The following is a 22,792-nucleotide window of genomic DNA, read 5'->3' on the forward strand; positions in this document are numbered from 1 at the left end:
CAAATATATCCGAGGTCTTCTCTTCCAAACACAGGGAAGAGACAGAAACACAAGCTTAAGACGGTAATGCGAACGTGTGGCAAGGCTCGGAACTTCCTAGCACCTATTTCAATCTGATCTGCAGACCAGCCAGCCCCAAAAAGTACTTCACAGAATAAATTGCATACCTCATTTCCTCTTCTCATCTCCGGTTTTGGAAGGAGGTGGCCCTCCTCTGGTTGGTTCATTTCGAAGAAATGTGCACCTGCTGCGTCAGACGGCAGCACACAGGACTCAAAAACCTAATGGGCTTTTGATAAGATGGTGAGAATAGCAGAGCAAAGAATCTATGACGTCAAACCACAGAGCCCACACGTTAAATGCTGTTTGTTTCAGAAAAATAAAAACTCTGGGGTCTCTATATTAGTGTGTGGTGACTGTGAAATGCCATTGAGTATGTCTGTGAGTTGAGTGTGGTTTACAGCCATCAAAGCGGATATCAGGCATCCACACTGGACACTTTATTAAAGGGGGGGAGGGAGAGGGTCACACCAGAAAAGTACAGTGTAGCGCACAGAAGAAGGATAGGCGCTGCACTCGATGGTGCTGTCGCCGGTCACGCCCACAAAGGCAAAGAAGTGCGAATATATCCAAGCAGGAGTGTGCCATGTCACAGTGAATGTGTTACGTGATCTTAGCATATCCAAGTGATGAGTGTCAACCACATATTGTTGACTCAGTGGTGGTTAGATCTGGCCACCAACCATGTTTGGAACAATGACAAAGGAAATAGTTTAACTTTCGCATCTCAAATACACATTCCTTGCACATGACTTGCACATGACATTACAGACACAGAAAAGAGAGACGTGCAAATATGCTATAAAAACATGCCGAGGCATCCCTACTCGCAAACACCGACCGACCTGAGCCAAGGACCGCAACCGACCTCCTCATATGGAGGGACCGAACCTGTTTGTTATTGCTGGGTGAGCATGTTATTTTTATTATCCACTAAGACAGCTTTAAAGGCCTAGATGTGGCAGAGCAGTGGAAGTTACTAGAGGGGAGGGCCTTTCAAACTGATTTATGCCCTCTATTAAAGGAGACAGTGAGTGGCAGACCTTAGGTTTAAGGTAGGGCACTACCTAGGCAGCTGGCGTCTGAGAAGAGTTAGGAATGGTATGTATTCAAACCATAAAACAACAAAGCACACACAACATTAAACAACATACGTCCATGCACAAAGGGAGCAAGCAGGACTGACAAATACGTTTTATATTCAAGTTTCACCTACTTTTGAAATCAAAATTTCGTTCAAACTCCCAGAAAAAAGTAGGGTCTGCTACTGTACAGGGGTAGTGGGGCGGTGGGGGGGAGGAGTTTGGAGGAATGAAAAAAAAGGTACTTACCTGGAACTGCCTGCCGCCACCTCTCCTCCATGCCCGTCCTCTACCTTCTTCCTGTACAGTCCCGGCTAGCGGCAGGAAGCACCCAGGCACACAGCTCCTTTGAGCCAATCACAATGCTGCAATGCTGCAATGCTGATTGGTCATGGTTTGGCGCTCAGACAGGGACTACTTTGAAAACAAGGGCGTTAACAATATGAGTCAGATACATTGCTGAAGACCACGTAGCTAGTCTGACTCAACGTTGCTCCTTTTTTAAAGATACTGTCCTTATTGGGCACCAGTGGGTAGCCATCGAAAAACAACTAATTAGCATCTGAGAAATAAAAATAAATAAAAATCAATTACCATGCTGTGAGGCTGGCATATCCTACATATAGCAAAACAATGCTACAAACCAATTGCCCTAGTCCGTTCCTACTTATTGTATGCAATAGTTTTCCATTAAATTCGAGCAGGAGCGGCCAAAATATTTATTTATTTATTTTTCCCTCGTCGTCTGTCGAGTCCCCATTGCACCCCACCCCCACTCTTACCCGCACTGGCCGCTCCTGAATTTTAGGTCCCAGTAAGATATACTTAAAAATGAGAAATACAACACAAATGCACAAGATGCAAGGGTACATCTAGTTATGTGCGACAGTGGATTAATTTAGTCCAGATATATATTCACACACACCTACTGAAATGTGGTCCGAATTGAGGTGCAAAGGACCCATGGCTTCCACTGGACTTTTGCACAGTCTTTCCCAGCGGCATCTATTCTGAAATCCTACATTGTGGTCTACGGCAGTTTCTGAGTCACTTCGCACCTTTGCTACCGGCTTCCCTGGTGTAGGTATCCTGGTTCCTGGGGTATCCATGGATGGAGTGACTCCAACCTTCTATCTTCTACAGAGTTTCTTCAGGGTCCACTGGTAAGGGTCCTTCTTCTCCAAAACTGCAACCACGACTTTCCCATTGACTTCCACTCTACACACAGCCTCCGTGGTGTTCCTGGGTACTTACCTTGTGTGGTTCCTTGCGTCCCCAGCTCTTCTGAGTCTCCTGGTCCAAGTCCTGACTTTGGTCGCAGTTCACATTCCACTTTCTTACTATATGGTTTGGTCTCCCCTGGTGACCACTGTGTATTGTGCTTACTTACCTGTTTACAATTGAAGTATTGTGTGTATTTGTGTTGATATCTCCGCGTAGTAGATATACCAATGTGTTAGTGAGTGTTGAATAATAAATAGACATATTTTTATAAATACACTGTGTGGTTCTTTTTTCATTTAATCTACACTATATGATTAGATCAAGTAAAACAAGCTGCTTACCAGTCCTCCTGGGTAAGCCTGAAGGCTTCACTCCACAGCTACCACTTAGAGAGCTTTCTATGGTTGTCTAAGACCACTAAAATCACCATAAGGGTTGTCTGGGTTAGTACAAGGTACTTCACTTACATAACTGTGCACCATATACTAAGCCTGCCTCCTACACACGTCTTCATCTCCAGTGTGTTTGTGTCCTGGCTGTGGTTGTGCCAAAAGCCACCAGTATGGTCACGTTGGCAGACAGCTAGGGAGGGGTGCTGCTCATAATGTCTTTATAATCAAGGCAGCTGAATTTGAAGATGGCCCAGATCTGGTGTGCCCCATAAATATCAAACCAACTATATCAATGGGACAGAATATTGAGGACAGGATATCAAAATAAAATATTGACAGATAAGTAAGTCCTGATTTTCTATCCCTAGCTTCACATAAATGTACCTTCTTGGTACATACATCTTCAAGGGACGTAGCTATGAAATTAGGAATAGAAAATCTATACTTTCCTATATGCACTTACATTTCGATACTTAGTCACTAGATATTCTGTCCTCAATATGAATATGCCACGGTATTGTTGGTGTAGATTTTCAGCAGTGCAGTCCCCAGATGTACTATGTAATGGCCATGCTCAGAATATAAAACCTGAGGGCTAATATGTAGTCAGCAATTAGATCAAATGCCTGTTACATACGTACAATGTGTCAATATGGTATCAAACAAATGAAAACCTTTTTTTTTTATTTGCACAATGCAAATCTTTTTAATTTTTTCATTCTAATTCGAAGTACTACATGAGCCTGTCAGCTTTTGAGATACTGTGATCATGCATACAAGTAACGCAAAAGAACTCTTCATCTTCATACAGCCGTTCACCAAACCCCCCCCCGCGAAGCCACGGTTGTCACTCCATCCCAGTTACTTTGAAACAAGCTCAGCTCCTACTTCCACCTGAAAATCAAGGCCCTCTACGACAAATTCAGCGAACAGACTCCTGACACCACCCCCCTCTCCACCACCGACAACCGGCCGACCATCAACTCCTGGAAACCTGCTACCACTGAAGACACCACCAAGACCATGAAGAACACCCACTCAGGAGCCCCCACGGACTCCTGCCTACCGCACATCTACCACAGAGCCGCCACCGCCATAGCTCCCGAACTAGGCAGGACCATTAACGCCTCCCTCAAATCTGGCATCTTCCCCAATGACTGGAAGCGGGCAGAAGTCAAGCCCCTCCTCAAGAAACCCTTGGCTGACCCGACAGACCTGAAAAACTACCGGTCCATCTCTCTCCTTCCCTTCGCAGCCAGAGTCACCGAGAGATTCATCAATGCCCAGCTGACCACCTTCATCGAAGAGAACGCCATCCTCGACTCCTCACAATCTGGATTTCGCAGCAACCACAGCACCGAGACTGCCCTCCTTGCCACCACTGATGACCTCTGCATGCTCCTCGACCAGGGCCACATTGCGGCCCTCATCCTACTAGGCCTCTCCACCTCCTTCGACACCATCTCACACTGCACACTCGCAGCCAGACTCCACAACGTCGGTATACGAGGAACCGCCCTCGACTGGATCCGCTCCTTTCCAGCAGGACCCAAAGGACCAGACTCCCTCCCTTTGTCTCCGAACCTACAGAGATCAACTGTGGAGTACCCCAAGATTCCTCGCTCAGGCCCACGCTTTCCAACATCTACATGGCCCCCCTGGCCGCCATCGTCAGACAGCATGGGCTGAGCAGATGACACCCAGCTCATTCTCTCACTCACGAAGAACCCCGAAGACACCAGACTCAGCTTTCAAGAAGGAATTAAAAACGTCGCAGCCTGGATGAGCAACAGCTGCCTAAAACGGAACTCAGAGAAGACCGAGGTCCTCGTTATTGGTCCCTCCCCCACAGTGTGGGACAGCTCCTGGTGACCCCCCTGCCCTCGGAAACCCACCCACCCCGACCGACCACGCCCGGAATCTCTGCATCATTCTAGACTCCTCCCTCACCATGACCTGCCAGATCAACGCTGTCTCCTCAACCTACTTCAACTCCCTCCGCATCCTCCGCAACACCTTCAAGTGGATCCCCCACAAATGCAGAAAGACCGTCACCCACGCACTCGTAACTAGCATACTGGACTATGGTAATGCTCTCTACGCCGGAATCAACAAAGCAGTTCTACACAAGCTCCAAACCATCCAGAACACCGCAGCCAGACTCGTCCTCGGAACCCCACAACACGAGCACATGACCCCGCACCTATGAGACCACCACTGGCTCCCCATCAAGAAGAGAGTAACCTTCAAGCTCCTCACCCATGCCTACAAATCCCTCCACAACATCGAACCTAAATACCTCAACGAAAGAGTCTCCTTCCACGTACCCAAAAGGAACCTCCGCTCTGCCAACCTCGCACTGGCAGAGACCCCACGCATCCGCAGAACCAGAGCAGGCAGAAGAGACTTCTCCTACGTCACAGCAAACACCTGGAACGAGCTCCCAGTCAACATCAGACGCTCCCTATCTCTGCACACCTTCAGGAAGAACCTCAAGACCTGGCCTTTCGACTGATCCGGAGCTGCACCCCCCCCCCCCCCCCCCAGCGCTCCAACGGTGAGTAGCGCGCTGTGTCCTGCATGGTCTTGGTCCATAATGTCTTAGTACATCTCTATGGTTCTGCTGCAAATGTCCTACAGCACAATTGCTGTAGATAAAAACTAAGGTTTTATGAGAACATGGTCTAGATGTTTGTTGTAATCTTCTGTATCTCAATCATTTTTTCATCTGGTGCTTTCTCCACAGTATGTGCGCGCCTCTAACAACACCTCATCCAAAGTCCTCTACGAAATGATGACCGACCAGTGGCAGCTCAGCGTGCCCAACCTGCTGATCACTGTGACCGGTGGAGCCAAGAATTTCAGCATGAATCCTCGGCTGAAGAACCTCTTTAGCAAGGGGCTCATCAAAGCAGCTCAGAGCACAGGTGAGGAGGGACATCTCAACGCACATCAATAAAGAGAACCTGAGGACCATGGGTTCAGTCTATTGAGATGAATTCAGACCAACATTCTTAAGAATTGCTGCGTGCACCAGATGCTATCTCCCCTTTGGTGCTGTTAGACATCTCCTTTCTTCCAGCTGGCATACGCAAAGTTTGGGTGCACTTTAACAATGAACGTCAACACACTAAAATGCATGGGGTAGTGGAAGTGCATCGAATGCCATTTGACCTTTACTTTGACTCACACGTACATGCTTACACTACTAACACATTCACGCACTCTCACACACATAAACACTCACTCACTTGCAAGCATGTATCAACATACATTTAACAGCATTTTTTCTTTCCCTAAATTCCAGATAGGGTCATATTCCAGCTAATGTACTCCATTTTGTTTATTTCACTAATAGTAAATAATATTATTCACTATTTGTATAATAAACAAATTGACAGAAAGCGGGCAAGTGGAGCTCAAACCAGTGTCCATTGGACAAAGCTGCCCTTGTGTTCTAGGCACTGATTTTTGCCCCTCTGAGGCCAGGGGTTGCAAAAGCAGGGGAAAGCCCCTAAATGATGTCCATGATTTTAACCCTTTTCTTTAGTTAGAAATGTTTTTTGTTTTCATAAATTTATTTTTTAAGCGATACATTGAGATTTGCATCCCAAACTCCTGAGAGACAGTTACTGTCCACGTGAAGGAGTTAGTCCTGGTTATGCATCTTGCCTGTTCATCTGGCCCAGCAGAAACCTAATGTCCAGTTGTGATTTTCCTTCTTCACCTGTGATAATAGTTTCTTCTGTTAATTTCCATTTCTACAGTAGGACATAATTGTCCTCTGATGATGTCACTGGTGTTGCTTTCCCAAACAATCTTGTAAAAGGCTGCACGAGTTCCCCAGTCTCCCCTACAGAGTCCTGTTGGGGCCAGGGTCCACCTAGGGCCCGAAAAGGGTACTGCAAGTTTCATCACCCAGGCTAATTGTTCTTCCATCCCATATGTACAAGTGAGAAACATAAATTGGCACCCATCAAATGCAAAGGTTGTGTATTAATTGGTATATGTATTTAGATATCTACTTATAAGTTTGAGATTCCTTGTCTGTCCTTTCATCACTACTAGTCACCCCCTCGGATCCCATCACACGTCTTTGAGACAAACATTAATGAATTCGATTTTGGAACTAATATCAGCATTCCCAACTTAACTTTGAGTTTGTCTACCACCGTAGGAGCCTGGATCATCACTGGTGGCTGCCATGCTGGTGTGATGAAGCTTGTTGGTGAAGCCGTGCGGGATTTTGGCATGAGCGGCAGCAGCTATGGCGACAGTGAAATTGTCACAATTGGCATTGCCACCTGGGGCATTGTCTACAACCGGGCCAGCCTGATCAGCAAGGCGGTGAGTGAAGGCAACTCTGGAGAAAGGTCAAGGGATGCATGTGATGCACAGGACTGTGAAATGCAAACAGGAAGGGCAGATGTCCAGAAGAACTCTATGGAGGGCAATGTGAGAGGTTTTAGGAGGTTAGGTGCACTCTGTTACTGTGCAAACGTCCCTGGTGAGGACATGTTTGAATGAGAAGATATCATGGATGACATGTGGACAGTGGGAGTTGGATATTTTGGATTTTCATAAAGAAAATGTTACCATAAGTAACCTGGTATGCTGGCAAGAAGATTCTTGAATGGTATCTAAGATCATTGTTTATAGTTAACTTAATGATCCCTTGCTACATGTTAAGATTTTAATACATTGGCTGCCCTGCCCTATGTATCATGGCCTCCAGGGCAAGGCACTTAGTATTGTGGAAGATGTGCAAGCATGAGCTAGTTATAGCTCACTTTGATGTTCCTGGCTACTTGGGGGGGATGCACTGTCCTATGTATTTTGGTCCCCTGGGGCATGGCCTTAGTAATGTGAAGGATGTTGACCAATGGCCAAGGCTTCTGACTTTGGAGTCCCAGGTTTGAGCTCTGTATCAATTAATTCAGGAAAATCACTCAATCTCCTTGTGCCTAAAAATGAATCTGGTCCCTCATGTAAAGGATTGCGCCAGTGACATCTCTGCCCTGTGGTCGATTGCAGCCAAATATTGGCAGTGAGTTTCTTGTGGGCACTAGGCTGCCTCCTTTTGGAGGAGCCTCTTTGTGGTGAGGATGGTTGGGAGGGGGATGACCTACTGGCGGTCTTACACTTCTAGTTCTACCTCAGGTGCCCCAGAGATTATGTGTGGCATTCATTACCAAGAATCACAGGATGCCTTGGTGGCACCAATGTGCTATGCCGTCTCGGGATGTTTTACAGATCTTTGATGTCTAACTTTATGTCATCAGGTCCTTCCGTACTATGCTGCCCCCAAAGTGGGAGTAAATGAGATATGTGTAATTTTGATTATTCTTTTCATGTGGTGTATTTGCTATATTCTGCATGGTGCAATGTTAATCTTCTGCAGTGGTAGTGTAGCCACCTTGTTTGATGTGTAGTAAATTTACTACGTCCAAATCCAAGAAGTGAAGCCTGTTGCATTATTGGGGAGGGGGACCGGGCAGTTTCAAAGGGTAGTCCCCACCATTGCATGACTGAGCGCACTATGGAGGTATGAAAAAAGGGTTACGTGGGATAACATAATAAGAGGCTTGAATTCAGATATAAAATAGTTCAGTCAGGATTTCAAGAGAGCACCTTCTAGAGGGCACAATGATACACCAATCAGCATGAAGGTAAGAGAAATGCATCTCGAGGAGGAGCCACACTTTGATTGAAAGTGAGGAGGAGCCACACTTTGATTAACAGTGAGGAGGAGCCACACTTTGATTAACAGTGAGGATGAGCCACAGTTTGATTGACAGTGAGGAGGAGCTACACTTTGATTAACAGTGAGAAGGAGTCACACTTTGATTGAAAGTGAGGATGTGCCACACTTTGATTAACAGTGAGGAGGAGCCACACTTTGATTAACAGTGAGGATGAGCCACACTTTGATTGACAGTGAGGATGAGCCACACTTTGATTAACAGTGAGGAGGAGCCACACTTTGAGTAACAGTGAGGATGAGTCACACTTTGATTAACAGTGAGGATGAGCCACACTTTGATTAACAGTGAGGATGAGCCACACTTTGATTGACAGTGAGGAGGAGCCACACTTTGATTAACAGTGAGGATGAGCCACACTTTGATTGACAGTGAGGAGGAGCCACAGTTTGATTGACAGTGAGCAGGAGCCACAGTTTGATTGACAGTGAGGAGGAACCACACTTTGATTAACAGTGAGGAGGAGCCACACTTTGATTAACAGTGAGGATGAGCCACACTTTGATGAACAGTGAGGAGGAGCCACACTTTGATTGACAGTGAGGAGGAGCCACACTTTGATTGACAGTGAGGAGGAGGCACACTTTGATTAACAGTGAGGATGAGCCACACTTTGATTGACAGTGAGGAGGAGCCACACTTTGATTGACAGTGAGGAGGATCCACACTTTGATTGACAGTGAGGAGGAGCCACACTTTGATTAACAGTGAGGAGGAGCCACACTTTGATTAACAGTGAGGAGGAGCCACACTTTGATTGACAGTGAGGAGGAGCCACACTTTGATTGACAGTGAGGATGAGCTACACTTTGACAGTGAGGAGGAGCCACACTTTGATTAACAGTGAGGAGGAGCCACACTTTGATTAACAGTGAGGAGGAGCCACACTTTGATTGACAGTGAGGAGGAGCCACACTTTGATTGACAGTGAGGAGGAGCCACACTTTGATTAACAGTGAGGAGGTGCCACACTTTGATTGACAGTGAGGAGGAGCCACACTTTGATTGACAGTGAGGAGGAGCCACACATTGATTAACAGTGAGGATGAGCCACACTTTGATTGACAGTGAGGAGGTGCCACACTTTGATTAACAGTGAGGATGAGCCACACTTTGATTGACAGTGAGGATGAGCCACACTTTGATTAACAGTGAGGATGAGCCACACTTTGATTAACAGTGAGGATGAGCCACACTTTGATTAACAGTGAGGATGAGCCACACTTTGATTAACAGTGAGGAGGAGCCACACTTTGCAGTGTCTGATTGACAGTGTCTAAAAGCAAACGCTGAAGGAGGCCAACCCAAAACCCTTGACCTTACAGGCCGTACACTGCAAATCGGTACTGCTACGATGTTCGTTTACCAATGCTTCTGTTTTTAACAGAGTTGAAGGGCTGATGCTCTAAAGCAATATAGCCACGTTTAGAGCTTTTTTATGCCTCAGACATATCATACCAGGTACTTTCTCTGAACTGCTACTCTGTGTACCTGGGGCAGGGTGCGGAAGCATTTTAGCCACTACCCTGACCATACCTTCTAGTAGTGATCTCATATCGGAGCTGGGAGTGCAGGCTGTGTGCCTCCAAAGTTGGGCGGCTGTCCTGTGGAACGTTCCTTTAAGCTGATCATGGGACCGTGGCCTCCACTGTGCACTAAGCACATGAACAATACTCAGTTAACAGCCATTCTACAATGCATTGTTCAAATCACTTTAACACATCATTTGGGAAAAAAATCAATATTTCAAGAAAAAGTATGAGTAACATTAAAATATAATTATTCGTTGTAATGTGCAACGAGAAGGTATTACGTCTGTCATTTGTGAAGGCCATCTGGTTCCCCAAAACTAATGATGAATTTGAATGAGACCCTCTATTGCTATCCAAGGTGGGCTCTGACTTCCAGCACTAGTGAAATCCTACAGAAGCAAGACTTGTCTTAGTGCTGAGTTACTGGATTGCGGGTTGGTTTCCAATGGTCTTGTGAATTCGCCTGCATTGAGAGTGAATTTTGGAGGTATATTTTAAGCGTTAGTGGGGCGATCTCCACGTAGGCTCTTAGAATGAAAACAAGACTGAAGGCCAGCTAGCATTCAGCACTACTGGGGGACATTGATGTTCTGCTAGGAAGTGCTATAAACCAAGGAAAACTGCTTGATTTTAATGGTCAGGAACCTAGGCAGCCATTTTGTATTTTTGGAGCAATGGAATACACACAGTGTGAAGAGGTGGGGACTTGCTGGGGAAAAGACTCAACGGAAGCTGCATTAGATCCTTGTAAGACTGTGGCGGACTGGCCTATGGTGACTGGACATTCATGGGGGTGGGGCTTCAAGGTCTTGAGTGGCAACATTGTTTCATAAACTGTTCATTTGCCTGGGCAAGTTGCCTGACTTTCTGTGCGGAACTGGCTCCTTCGCTAACACTATAGTTAATTGGCTTTAGTATTACCCGACTGTCGCATTTATTTTTTACTCATAATTTGGTTCTCTCAATTCCCTGACTTTTGACCTGGACTTTGACATGATTCTAAATTATGATTTAGCTCAGTTTAAGGTGCTTTGTCCCTTCTTCCTTCATATTGGCTTAGATTAATGGCAGCCAGCCATTCTGAAGCAAGTAAACATAAAAACAAAAACCACATTTGTTTTTGCATTGCTTCTGACTGTGAACTTTAGTTATTGTTTGTTTCTCACATTTATAGTAAAAGCTTGATGTTAGCCTGTATAAATACTGCTGCGAGTCCCCTGAACTTTAAGAAACTTACACCAGATGAATCTGTGCGCTCTAGCGGGCTCTTTTCTCTCTCATCCCCATTCCCCCTTCCCTTTGGAGTTTGCTTCTGATCGATGTTACACCCTGGGCTTTGAAGCAGATTGACATCAGACTCTGCCGTTCAAGTCCTGACATTGACAGCATTCCTATTTTTTTGCCTTGAGGGCACCCTCATGGCAGCACTTTTACGTAACACAAAAGTATTTCTTATTAAAACTTTTATAAAATACAAAGGGAATTTCTTTATAGGATTACAAATTTATGTCTGCAGTGGTTCCTCTTCTGGAGCATTGAGTCCTTCCTTTCAGCTTAGTTAGCAATTTAGGGACCTTCACCTCTCATCATTCCTTCACACAGATTCTTAACACCCTTGTCTTTGGCTTAGAAGAACAGCTGCATCAACCAGGGCGCTGAATCCTCTGTATGAGCGTGATAGCCTGTCGCGGTGAAGTCCAAATCCGCTTGTAAGGCAGCACTCTGTAGCTGGAGAGATCTACAGGAAGCTAGATACTGGATTTTCGAAGGCTCTCAGTCCTTGAGTTTTGGTGTCAAAAGGTCAGAACAGGCCACATTTGAAAAACATAGACGCCAACATCTCCTCACTGGGATCACTTTATTTTCTTTCCACACACTTTAGTTTTACCTCTGGACTAAGTCCTTTTGTGGAACTTTAAATCTTCCACTATGGTAAGGATGAAGTTGCCGACAAGGGTTCCACAAGGTCAAATACTTCATTCAGCTGTTCCACAGTACACACAAACTTCGCACAGAAAACCTCCAGTAGCAATAACCTGTAAAATGTGATCCTGAGAATGTTTCCTTTTCATACATCCTTGCACTGTGTCTCATTCATACAAAATTTGAAAAATGCTTACGTCAAATATTTCTATGTGTCCCTCCTGGTCACCTCTCAAGCCCCCACCTTGCTAGGGATGGTTCCCAGAATCTGCGATCACAGATTAATGTGGGATGCAAACATGACCACTTGTTCCACCAAAGGCTGCAGTAAAGTCTGCTCCAGAGAGGATGCTTTCTCTTGTCACTGAAGAGGCGGCTAGTCTAAGACGTGAGAATCATTTTTCTTCCTTAGGCACACATAGGCATATGTAGCAAGCAAAGTGTGCAGTCCTACTCTAAAGCAGACACATAGCAGGAAACTCTTTTTCTGATCTTCACTAATTCCAGATGTAGTCTGAGGAGCTACAGGTTAGAAGCTTTTCTTACAGTGGTCGCTAGCCAGTGATTGATGAAAAGCTTATATTTCCTAAGTCTACCCACTAGTTGCTGTCTGCATTACTGCAAACAATCACACAAACCATGCTCTGCTGGTCTTTTAAGATGGTGAAATGCCTGTGCCAGTGTGCAGAGCTCTAAATCCGTTTGAACCAAACTTCTAGGACTATGAAGAGGCTCCTTACTACTGAACCTGGCTTGGAAGGATTTCCTGGTAAACTTATAATCTGCTCTGCACTTCTAGAGCCTGGGTGTGTGTGCTGCTCCTGAGGTGTTTAGTGCTGATAAATCCAAACAAAACCAGAAACAATGCCCAACTTATAGCTGAACACCTGAACAGTCCATGCAGACAGGAGGCAATGGCTTGACCTGGTGACCACCACTCATGAAGTGGCCTGTCACTTCCGTAAGCCCATGTAGCTGGTGTGTGACTGTGCGAAAGCAACGTGTGATGTGGCTCATCACTATGTTGAGCACTTGCACACCATGAGATGTCCGGCTGCCTGTGACCTAGTGAGTGGCTTGACACTAGTGACGTGCTATCGATGTGAGTTCCTGAGAACCAACACAAAACTACCTGAGAGCCGGCATCCCCGAAGCAAGAACCACAAGCTGAAAAAAAGACACCACTCCCCTTGAACAGCCCGGATTTGAAATGAGCCCAGCACACCTGTACTTACTTATTTGCATTTTCTAACCTCTGCAGTCCAGTACAGCCCAATCAGCTGGAGGTCAAACACTTAAATTGTTGAAGACCCGAGTATAGCAGTGTGCTGCTATGTGTAGTTCCCATGCATATGCACACATAACTGATCACAACCACCACAGTGACCTCTCACTCCTACAAACCTTCAAACTCTTGAACTAGACGATGAGCAGTATGATGTACACCTACCCATACAGTTAGATAAAGTGACTTTGTGCCTGGGTGAATCCAAGGGAAATTGTGAAAATTGTAACCCATATCTCCTCACGCATTCATTTCCCGTCTGCGTAGCATAGAACTTGATCAAACTATATTTACTGTAAAAACCCAAAGTAACTCAATATCTAAGGCTCTTTAAAGTTACGGCATGGTTCCTTCATTTAATAAAAGTCTTATTCCTTTTTATTTAGTGAATAAAATAACACTGCTTGAACAGTCTATTTATGGTAGATACTTGTGCTGCCTGAACTAGATATTCTAAGCCCAAACCAACCTTCAAGAATAGGCATTGACTGCCACACCTTCCTAGCCCCTAAAAGCTAAGGCCTAAAGAGAAGTCCTTAACACATGAAAAAGTTCTTGTTTCTGTGTTTTTACAGGGACAGAGCCAAGATTTTCCCAAGAATTGCCTACCTCTCCTTAAGTTGTGCAGGCCACAGACAAACTGACCTCACAGTTTCATTGAGCTATTTACATTTCTTGAAATTGAACCCAAGATTTCTTGCATCTGTCTAAAGTTATATTTCTGCCCCTGTTGAGGCACCATTTTAAAATGTACTCTTGGAATTGTTTTCTGACCCCCCCCACCATCAGAAGTACCCATTTCTAAATTTCTTTGCTTTAAGGGTGGTCTCCCAGCAGAGTACTATTTGGATGTGGACAACCAAGGAAGCCTCTGCTGTCTGGATAACAACCACTCTCATTTCATCCTGGTGGATGATGGGACACAGGGGAGGTACGGAGTCGAGATTCCCTTGAGGACCAAACTGGAAAAGTTCATCTCAGAGCAAACCGTTGAGAAAGGAGGTGAGGTTGCTGATGTAAGGGTTATTTCTAGGGGGTCAAAATAAGGCTTAACAAAGGTAATAAAATATGACGACACAAGACAAGACAAGAATTCTTTCGTGTTTATTATATGTTTTGTTTAGAATGCTTTGATGGATATAAACTGTGTGTGCTTCTTGTTTTCATGTTTGTCTGTTTGCATGCACTTGGTGAGGGGGTCCTTAGGGTGGCAAAATTTGTGCAGCCGTCCTAAGAGACCCTTTTTGGTACTTCAGGCTCTGGGTACCAGGGGTACTATTTACAATGGAATTTCAGAAGGTTACTAAAGGTATTGCTAATTGGGGGAAACAATTGTACAGTTTTGGGAAAGGGATCTGGCACTGGGGCCCAGGTTAGCAGGAACCCAGTGCACTTACACTTGAAATCACATCAAATACCACGAAAAAAGTGGGGGTGACCAGGTCGAAAAGGGCACCTTCCTACACATTCTTTTGAAACCTGCTCGACCTTACACTACCCAGGATTTCCATGTTTATGAATTCAATTAAGGTTTTTATGATACAGAATCAGGACTGTAAGTAAGCAAATATGTCTTCCCTTCTCCCATGTTTTCCAGTTCCATGTCATTCAGGAGTCCTTTTCCTTCAAAGCTCCAAGTTCCAGGCTCCATGGGATAAATAGATGGGTGTAGACAGACAGAACATACATGTAGATAGATAAACAGGTATGCAGATAACCAAGGATAGCTTAGTGGAGCACAGGAGAGCTCTGTTGCTTTGTATCTATACAGGATAACTCTGCTGGGTCCAACGGGTAAGAGGCTGCTCTGCTGTCTGAAACAGTTGAGAATTAGGGTTGCTGCGTACACTGAAATATGTATCAGCTGAGCGAGTAACTGATCTCCCAAAGGTGAGAAATAACTCTGCCTGTTATCTGTGGCAAATGAGGTATAACTGTACTGACTTTGGCAAGTGAGGAGTAGATCTGCTGTCTGTGACTTGTAAGGGAGTTCTGTGTTCTCACAGAGGATGGAATAAGTCAGCTGCTCAAAGAATGTCCCTACTGTTAGTAGAAGGTGGGTTTGTAGCTCACTGCACCTGTCTCTAGATGGCTGGCAGAGTGTGCTATGCCCTGCTACTGGTGTGTTCTATGCCCTGATAATGGTGTGATCTTGGAACTCTGTCCAGGGGTTGGAAGATATATATTTGTCACATCTGTGTCAAGACACTACAGTGGCGCTACGGTCCTGGAAGTCACCTACATTTCTAAATGTGGGTTTGTGTTTCATACTGTAACGTATTTCATATCATTTTGAAATTGTGTGTTGTTTTGATGGCTGGGGAATTATTCCATGAAAATATTTTTATGAGTGGCTTTGCATTTAATATTACAATATTGTGTTGTTCTGTTGCAGTGGTGGCTTTTTGTCCTATGCTCCTAACAATTTGATTTTCTGCTTTAAGAGTAGCTCTGTGTTTTGCTCACCACCAATGTCTTTTTCTGTTGTAAGACAGGTCTGTGTTTCATGCTGTGGTAATATGTTTCCTGAACAGGCAAGCTTTGTGTTTCATACTGTCACAATGTGTTTTTATTGTATGAATGCCTGCTTGTTTCATATTGTAACACATCGTTTTTGTGTACTAGGGGCAGCCATCAAGATCCCCATTGTGTGCGTAGTGTTGGAGGGTGGACCAGGCTCCCTTGATGTAAGTATCACAGGGGGGTGCTGTGTGCACAACAATGATGTGCAAAGATAATGCAGTCTTCAGGGAAGGCATTGCCAGTCAGGACATTGATCTACTGGTAACACCTCTTTGAAGAACAAAGCTGTTGCTTGGTGTTGGGTCATGGTTTCACATTACGTGGTAGTCCGTTCACTATACCCTATTGTTATAATCAGAGCATCGCAAGAGAGTGGTTTCCGGCCTGTGTGTGTATGATAGATTTTTGTGGTGTTCCATGAGTGGTCTCCCCTTTGACTTAGCCACAGTTCTTAGTGCCCCGGCTGCCTGGATTCAGGCTATTAAGGTACTACATCAACCCCATAAGTGACCAAAGACTAGGGGGGCGTGGCTAAGTGCGCTGACAAGATGGCCGCAAGCGAGTAAAGCTCCAGCCGATCGGTGCCGCTATCCTGGCACTTTCTCCCGGCTGGGCTCCTCGCGGACTCTGGGCACTGGCAGGGGTGAAGTTAAGGCCCCCCCCCCCCCGACATCACGGTGCGAGCGCTGGCGGGCGCGACTGCCGCAGAGCCCGGGCATCACTACATGGAATTCGCGGCTGGCAGACGAAGCGCGGTGGGCGTGTACCGCGGCCGGCCGCTCCAGTAAATTTAACCCGAGGCTCGCCACGAGGGCCCGGGCCGCGGTGACTGCAGCGCCGGTACGGGAGGAGGCCGGGCGCCGCTGACACATGGATGTGTGGTGCCCTGGACCGGAGACAGCGGCGGAAGTGGGGCTGGCCATGAGACGCGTGGCTGGGGCTATGCAGGCGTCGTGAGTCCCCCGAAGAACAGCCCGGCCAACGGCAGAGGAGCGGAGGTGACAGTGGCCTGCTGGAGGCATTGCGGGGCGGACGGCCTTGCGACGTGGACCATCTTGCGGACCCTCGAGGCGTTGCTGAGACTCGGTCTGGGTGCCAGGAGTGACTTGGTGAGTGACCGGGCAGAGCGCCGAGAAGTGAACCCCTCTGGGGGACCCCGCGGAACAGTAAAGAGGTGGTGAGGCGGCTGAAGCACTGAAGTGGATTCCCCCCACGTGCAGTTGTGGAGTGGGAGACCTGGCGCTGGAGACGGGGATGGCTCTTGCAGGGGCGGATTGTGCAGTGACATGTTGTGCCGATGCCGGGGTCAGAGGCCCGGAAGCCTGATGGGTGGTCGGTAGCTGCACTGGAGCTGGACAAGGCAAGGAGCAGTGGCGGAGGAGAGGGTGCCTGGTTGGCGGTGACACGGGGGAGCGCCTGGATCTCGATCGCTCACCACTGGTGCCGAGGAGTAGTGGCGGCGCCGCAATAACCCCCCTACACGCGGTTAGGCGCCATGTGACATGGAGACGGCGGCCATTTCGCGTGAGGCCTTGGCATAGCTCGCGCCGGGAAGCCGGTTGGGGTGTGTCGACACCGATACAGCGACGGCAGCCTAGAAGAGGGCGTGAGCGCAGGAGCAGCCACTGAGGAGTACAGATACCGATGCCTAGGCGGCAGAGGGGAGGCCGAAAAGAAATCCGGGCATAGCGGAAGATTGGCATGCGACAGCTGATGTGGTCCAGTGGCATCGGCAAGTAGCGGGGAGCTGGCGTCTCCTGGAGTGTGACGGCGGACTCCGCAGGGAGGGCTTTGGCTTTCCCTCTCTGCTCCGCACTCTCCCGGCAGTGCAGGAATCCTGCGGTGTCGGTCCCCTTCTGTGGTGGTGAATCGCGGTGTTGGACCCGGACAGCCCACCTGGCGACACGGTCCCGCTAGATGCCTACAGCTCAACAGTTGGTCATGGGCTTGCTACGGAACACGCCAAGGGAAAGCCGGATGCTGACTACGGGCTCGGGCCACATGGCGCAGAACCGCGAAGAGTACGTTGAGCCTCAGACGGCGGTGCTGGTGGCGAAGTTGGACACGGTGCTCGCTGCAGCGGAGCGGATTGGCTCCACGCTGGAGCAGACGAAAGCCTCCCTAGAGTCATGCATCGACAAGGTCACAGTAGACTTCACCCTCCTTCATGCGGACCACCGCAAGCTGGCGGACGTGGTGGCTCAACAGCGCCAGACCCTCCAAGACGTCCAGCCAGTTGTGAACAACCACACTGCCACCCTGCAGGACTTAATAGACCGCGTCCACACGCTGGAGGATCGGGCCGAGGATGCCGAAGGGCGCTCCCGGCGCAGTAATATCAGGGTGGTGGATCTGCCGCAAGGCGAAGGGGGACGACAGCCGGAGCAATACGTCGGGGGATGGCTTCAAAACCTACTCACCCCGAGCTGCTTTCTTCGCAGTTTGTGGTGGAGCCGGCCCACAGGGTCCCAGCGCATCGGCCCAGGCCGGGGGCCCGACCCCGTCCCTTCTTGTTTAAACTCCTTAACTATCGGGACAGAGATGTGGTGCTCCGTGAAACCAGGAAGATGGGCACAATTCAAGTAGGAAGTGGACAGGTGCTGTTCTTCCCGGACTACACGGCAGGGGTTCAAAAGCGTCGCAGCAACTACCTGGCGGTGAAGCGCCGCCTGCGGGACCTGGAGATCTCATACTCCCTGCTGTTTCCGTCGCGCCTCAGAGTGGTCACAAAGGAGGGGACCCGCTTCTTCGATGCCCCGTCAGAGGTTTGGGACTGGCTGGAGGAGACCGGGCGAAGTGATGGGCAGAGACCGCCGGATTTGGAGTCTGGCAATCACCGAGGGAAGAGGCCCTGGCGAAAGAGGGGGAGAGGGTCCCGTAGAGATGTGGGAATGGGCCTGGGGGTGACTCCTAGCCCGGAGCGGATATGTCTGGAGCGCCAGGGAGCGCTGGCGGCTGTGGCAACACTCGGATCTCCTGAGGCGGACGCTCACAGACATAGCGATCCTGAGACCAGCGGCTCGTCTTCTCCATCCACCATGCTCTCTGAAGACCAGTTGATGCCACTGGTGACCCCCCAGACCTCTGAACAGATCATGTGAGCTGGGAACGTTGTTGAGATAGTACCCACTGCCAGGCACGTCTTTGAGAGACAGACGACGAGACGAGTGAGAGGCGCTGTGTGAGGGTGGGGAGGTGTCTGACTGGCAGCTGTGAGGGGGAGGGGGGTTGCGAGTTCCGAGGGGGGGCCCCCCGGGAGGGAGGGATGGCATACCAAGTGGTATCTGCAGCTGGAGGCGCAGGTAGTAGAGGTTAAACCCCCCGCCGATGCCGGCCCGTGCCCGGTCATGGGAGACATCCGCAATGCGCACGCGAAGGCACCACGGCGGAGGAGCAGCTTGCGGCAGCCAAAGCCAGGTAAAAAAACCCCGTTAGCCATTTCTTTGGCTTAGTTATTCATCATAAGCGTTTGCCCTGACAGTTATATCGGCCTTGTTGTTAAGTTTGCGTGCTTGGCCTCACGTGAGTTTTTCTTTGTTTTGTTGTTGTTTTTTAATGCAGTGCTCCGGATTGACTTATAGGGATCCTGTGCCCCACGCTGGCTGGGTGTACCCCGGCCCCGCCACCTATCCACCATACGATTGTTCCAAATGGCCACCACCAATATAATCACATGGAATGTCTGAGGCATGCACACGCCAGCGCGTAGATACTCCGTTTTTGCTTATCTGCAGAGACACAAGGCGGCCATAGCTCTACTTCAGGAGACTCACATGACTCAGGTAGAAATAAATCGGTTGCGCGCACGCTGGAGGGGACAGGTGTTCGGTACATTGGTCTGGGTGCGGGCGGGCATCCCGTTCACGTGTATGGAGGTGCTGGTCGATTCGGCCGGGAGATACACATTAGTGCACGGGTGACTTAATGGGCAGCGTGTATTGCTAGGTTCACTGTACGCCCCGAATGTTGAGCAACCATCATTCCTTGCCTGTTTGTCTACGGTGTTGGCGCCGTACGCGGGTCTCCCTTGGCTACTAGGCGGGGATTTCAACTCGGTCCTAGACTTGCACCTAGATCGGTCTTTCCCGCCCCTCCGTGGTACACAGGTAGGCTCGAGCACGCAGGCGTTGACAGACTGGATGCCGCGCTGGGTTCTACTTGATGTGTGGCGCAATTTACACCCTGAAGACCGTGTCTACTCATATTATTCGACAGTACACGACCTCCATGTGCGTCTTGATAGGGTGCTGAGCTCCTATCCATTACTTCCCCTGTTAGATCAGGCTGAATATCTTGGTCGGACGTACTCGGATCACAACCCCCTTAGGTTGTGTCTTCGGTGGAGCCCTGACCGTCCCTCGGTTCCTATGTGGCGCCTCCAGTCGGTGGCTCTGGAGGATATGGAAGTCCGCGCCTCTTTAGGCACCGCGATAGAGCAGTTTTTCGACCTCAACGAGGGCACCACGAGCAGCGAACTGATAGGGTGGGACGCCCACAAGGCCTGCATCAGGGGACATTGCTTGGGCGTGACGTGGAACATCCGCAAGCAACTCATGATGTCACTTGCTGCCTTAGAATCTCGCCTAATTTCGTGCGAGCGGCTCGGGAGGGTGGTGGTCAGGACTCAGACCAACTGCTAAGACTTCGGGCGCGCCACGCCGAACTGTTGGAACGCCTGCGTTGCCACAACCATGCGGCACATTCGGCCCGAGTTCATGCCACATCAGATAGGGCGGGAAGACTGCTGGCCTGGCTGCTCGGACGGGAGGCTGCTCACACCCCAATCAGCGCTATACGTGGGTCTGACGGATCGTTAGTGTACACGCAGTGGGAGATCCACCAGGTGATGACGGCGCATTACGCATCTCTGTATCGGTCGACGGGGTGCCGGCAGGCACACAACCTAGACCGGTTTTTGGGGGCTGCTGGCCTGCCCACGGTTCCGGATGTGCACCAGGAGTTACTTGAGAGCCCCCTCACTGCGGACGAGATCAGGGATGCGGTTACCTCTCTGGCCGCTGGGAAGGCGCCGGGTCCCGACGGGCTGCTGGCGGAGTATTATAAAACTTACAGGAAAACGCTGATCCCCAAACTTCACACTCTTTATCTGACCGCTCTTGAGGAACGTGCCTTGCCCAGGTCAATGCGAGAGGCCTATCTGGTTTCCCTGCTCAAGCCCGGGCGGGATCTCACTCAACTGGGGTCTTACCGCCCCCTCGCCCTACTTAACACGGACTATAAAATCCTGGCGAAGGTGTTAGCGGAGCGCCTAGCGCCGGTGGTACCGGCGCTGGTGCAGGCAGACCAAAACGGCTTTGTACCTAAGCGTAGCACTTCGCTTAACCTGCGGCGGTTTTTCCGTGTGGTGACAGACAGTGTCCAGCAGTGGCCCAGGGCAGGCTGCCTGGTTTTAGACCTTGAAAAGGCCTTTGACAGTCTGGAGTGGGGATACTTGGTGGCGGCTTTGTCACACTTCGGGTTGGATCTTGGCTTCCTTCAGCTTGCAGCCTTTCTATACAAGGATCGCACAGTGAGAGTGAGAACTGGGCCATACATATCGGATGCCATCCCTATTGGCCGCGGCACCAGGCAGGGGTGTCCGCTTTCTCCTCTCCTGTTTGCGCTCGCGATGGAGCAACTGGCGGCTACACTTCGTAGGGGGCTGGATGACGGCATTCCGCTGGGCGACGCGACTCACCAAGTGTCCCTCTATGCGGACAACCTGTTGGTCTTTGTCAGGGACATGTCTCGCGTCCCTGTTGCTCTGGAGCGCATCCTGCTTTAGTTCGAGGCCCTCTCGGGACTTCGGGTGAATGCTACTAAGTCCTGCCTCTATGCGTTCGGGGCTGACACCCGGGATCCCAACTATCGCCTTGGGGGTGTGCAGGTGCATTGGCGGCCGGACACCTTTCGCTATCTGGGTATCCAGATCTACCACCAGCCGGCGGATCTTCTGGAGGGCAACCTGGGAAGAGCTGTATCTGCAGTCCAGGCTCAGATGAAGTTCTGGAGTACACTCCCTCTCTTGGTCACCGGCCGAATAGCATTGGTTAAGATGGTGGTCTTGCCCCGTCTCCGGTACTATTTCGTCAACCTGCCTGTTTATGTCCCGACGTCTTTCTTCACGGGATTGACACGGTCCCTTCGGGACTTCCTGTGGGGTGCCACGCGACACAGGGTCGCATTGTCCAAACTATGCCTCCCCGCGGGCCAGGGGGGACTCGCAATGCCGTGTTTCGAACACTACTACCTAGCGGCGCAGCTTCAGTGGATATCTCGCTGGCTGGCAGACAGAGGCCGCAAAGACACCGCGACTGCAGTGACCCCCCCCCTTTCATTGGCCGACCTTCTTGGGCTCTTTCATTCGGCTGCGGGGGTGGCGAGGCCTGCACCGTTGTTACTAGTGGCGGCCTATAAATGCTATCGTCGGTGTCTCCGTCTCACCCAATGTAGGATCCCTTATGTCCCGTCTATACCACTCGAGGGCTCCCCTAGTGGGCAGGGGGTGCTTAGTGCGTTGGAGCTGGAGGACAGGCACACGGCCGACGTCCACACGTTAGGGGGCCTCTACCGAGATGGACCCTTCTTTCATTTACCGCCCTGGCGGAGGAGACGGGACTGGCTTCGGGCCATTTTCTCTGCCACCGGGCTCTGGTGGCGATGCTGGCAGACTATAGGGGAGACCTAAGGGAGGAGCCAGAACAACATTTAATGGTACAATACCTACATGTTATGGGGCGTAGGAGACACCTGGTTAAATGGTTTGCGGCGTCTCTGCGCAAGCACACGGCGGTGAGTTTGGCGCCATTACGTGGTAAGTGGGAGGTGGATCTGGATCGTCCCATGACTGACAAAGAGTGGGACGGGGTACTGCAGGGCCCGAGGAGAGTTCCCAGGAACATGCGCTTTCACCAAATACAGTTCTTCATCTTACACAGAGCATACCTCACGCCTGCCTCTATTAACAGGTACTTTCATCGCACGGATGCATGCTGCCCCCGCTGTGTGG

The 22,792-nt window shown here is 49.4% G+C and overlaps 1 protein-coding gene across 6 annotated transcripts in view; it reads left to right on the plus strand.

Annotated features, from left to right (window-relative positions):
* Window positions 1-22,792, plus strand: part of LOC146808458 (transient receptor potential cation channel subfamily M member 2-like) — a 729,321-nt gene that overhangs the window by 122,042 nt on the left and 584,487 nt on the right. For all 6 annotated transcript variants that reach the window (XM_085623568.1, XM_085623566.1, XM_085623567.1 and 3 more), the window contains exons 5-8: window positions 5,505-5,685; window positions 6,936-7,105; window positions 14,082-14,262; window positions 15,886-15,947. In XM_085623568.1, coding sequence (XP_085479694.1) covers window positions 5,505-5,685; window positions 6,936-7,105; window positions 14,082-14,262; window positions 15,886-15,947 — 594 coding nt within the window. The remainder of the gene's footprint in view (window positions 1-5,504; window positions 5,686-6,935; window positions 7,106-14,081; window positions 14,263-15,885; window positions 15,948-22,792) is intronic.

This window comes from Triturus cristatus, chromosome 8 (assembly GCF_964204655.1).
Source record: "Triturus cristatus chromosome 8, aTriCri1.1, whole genome shotgun sequence".
Classification (NCBI taxonomy): domain Eukaryota; kingdom Metazoa; phylum Chordata; class Amphibia; order Caudata; family Salamandridae; genus Triturus; species Triturus cristatus.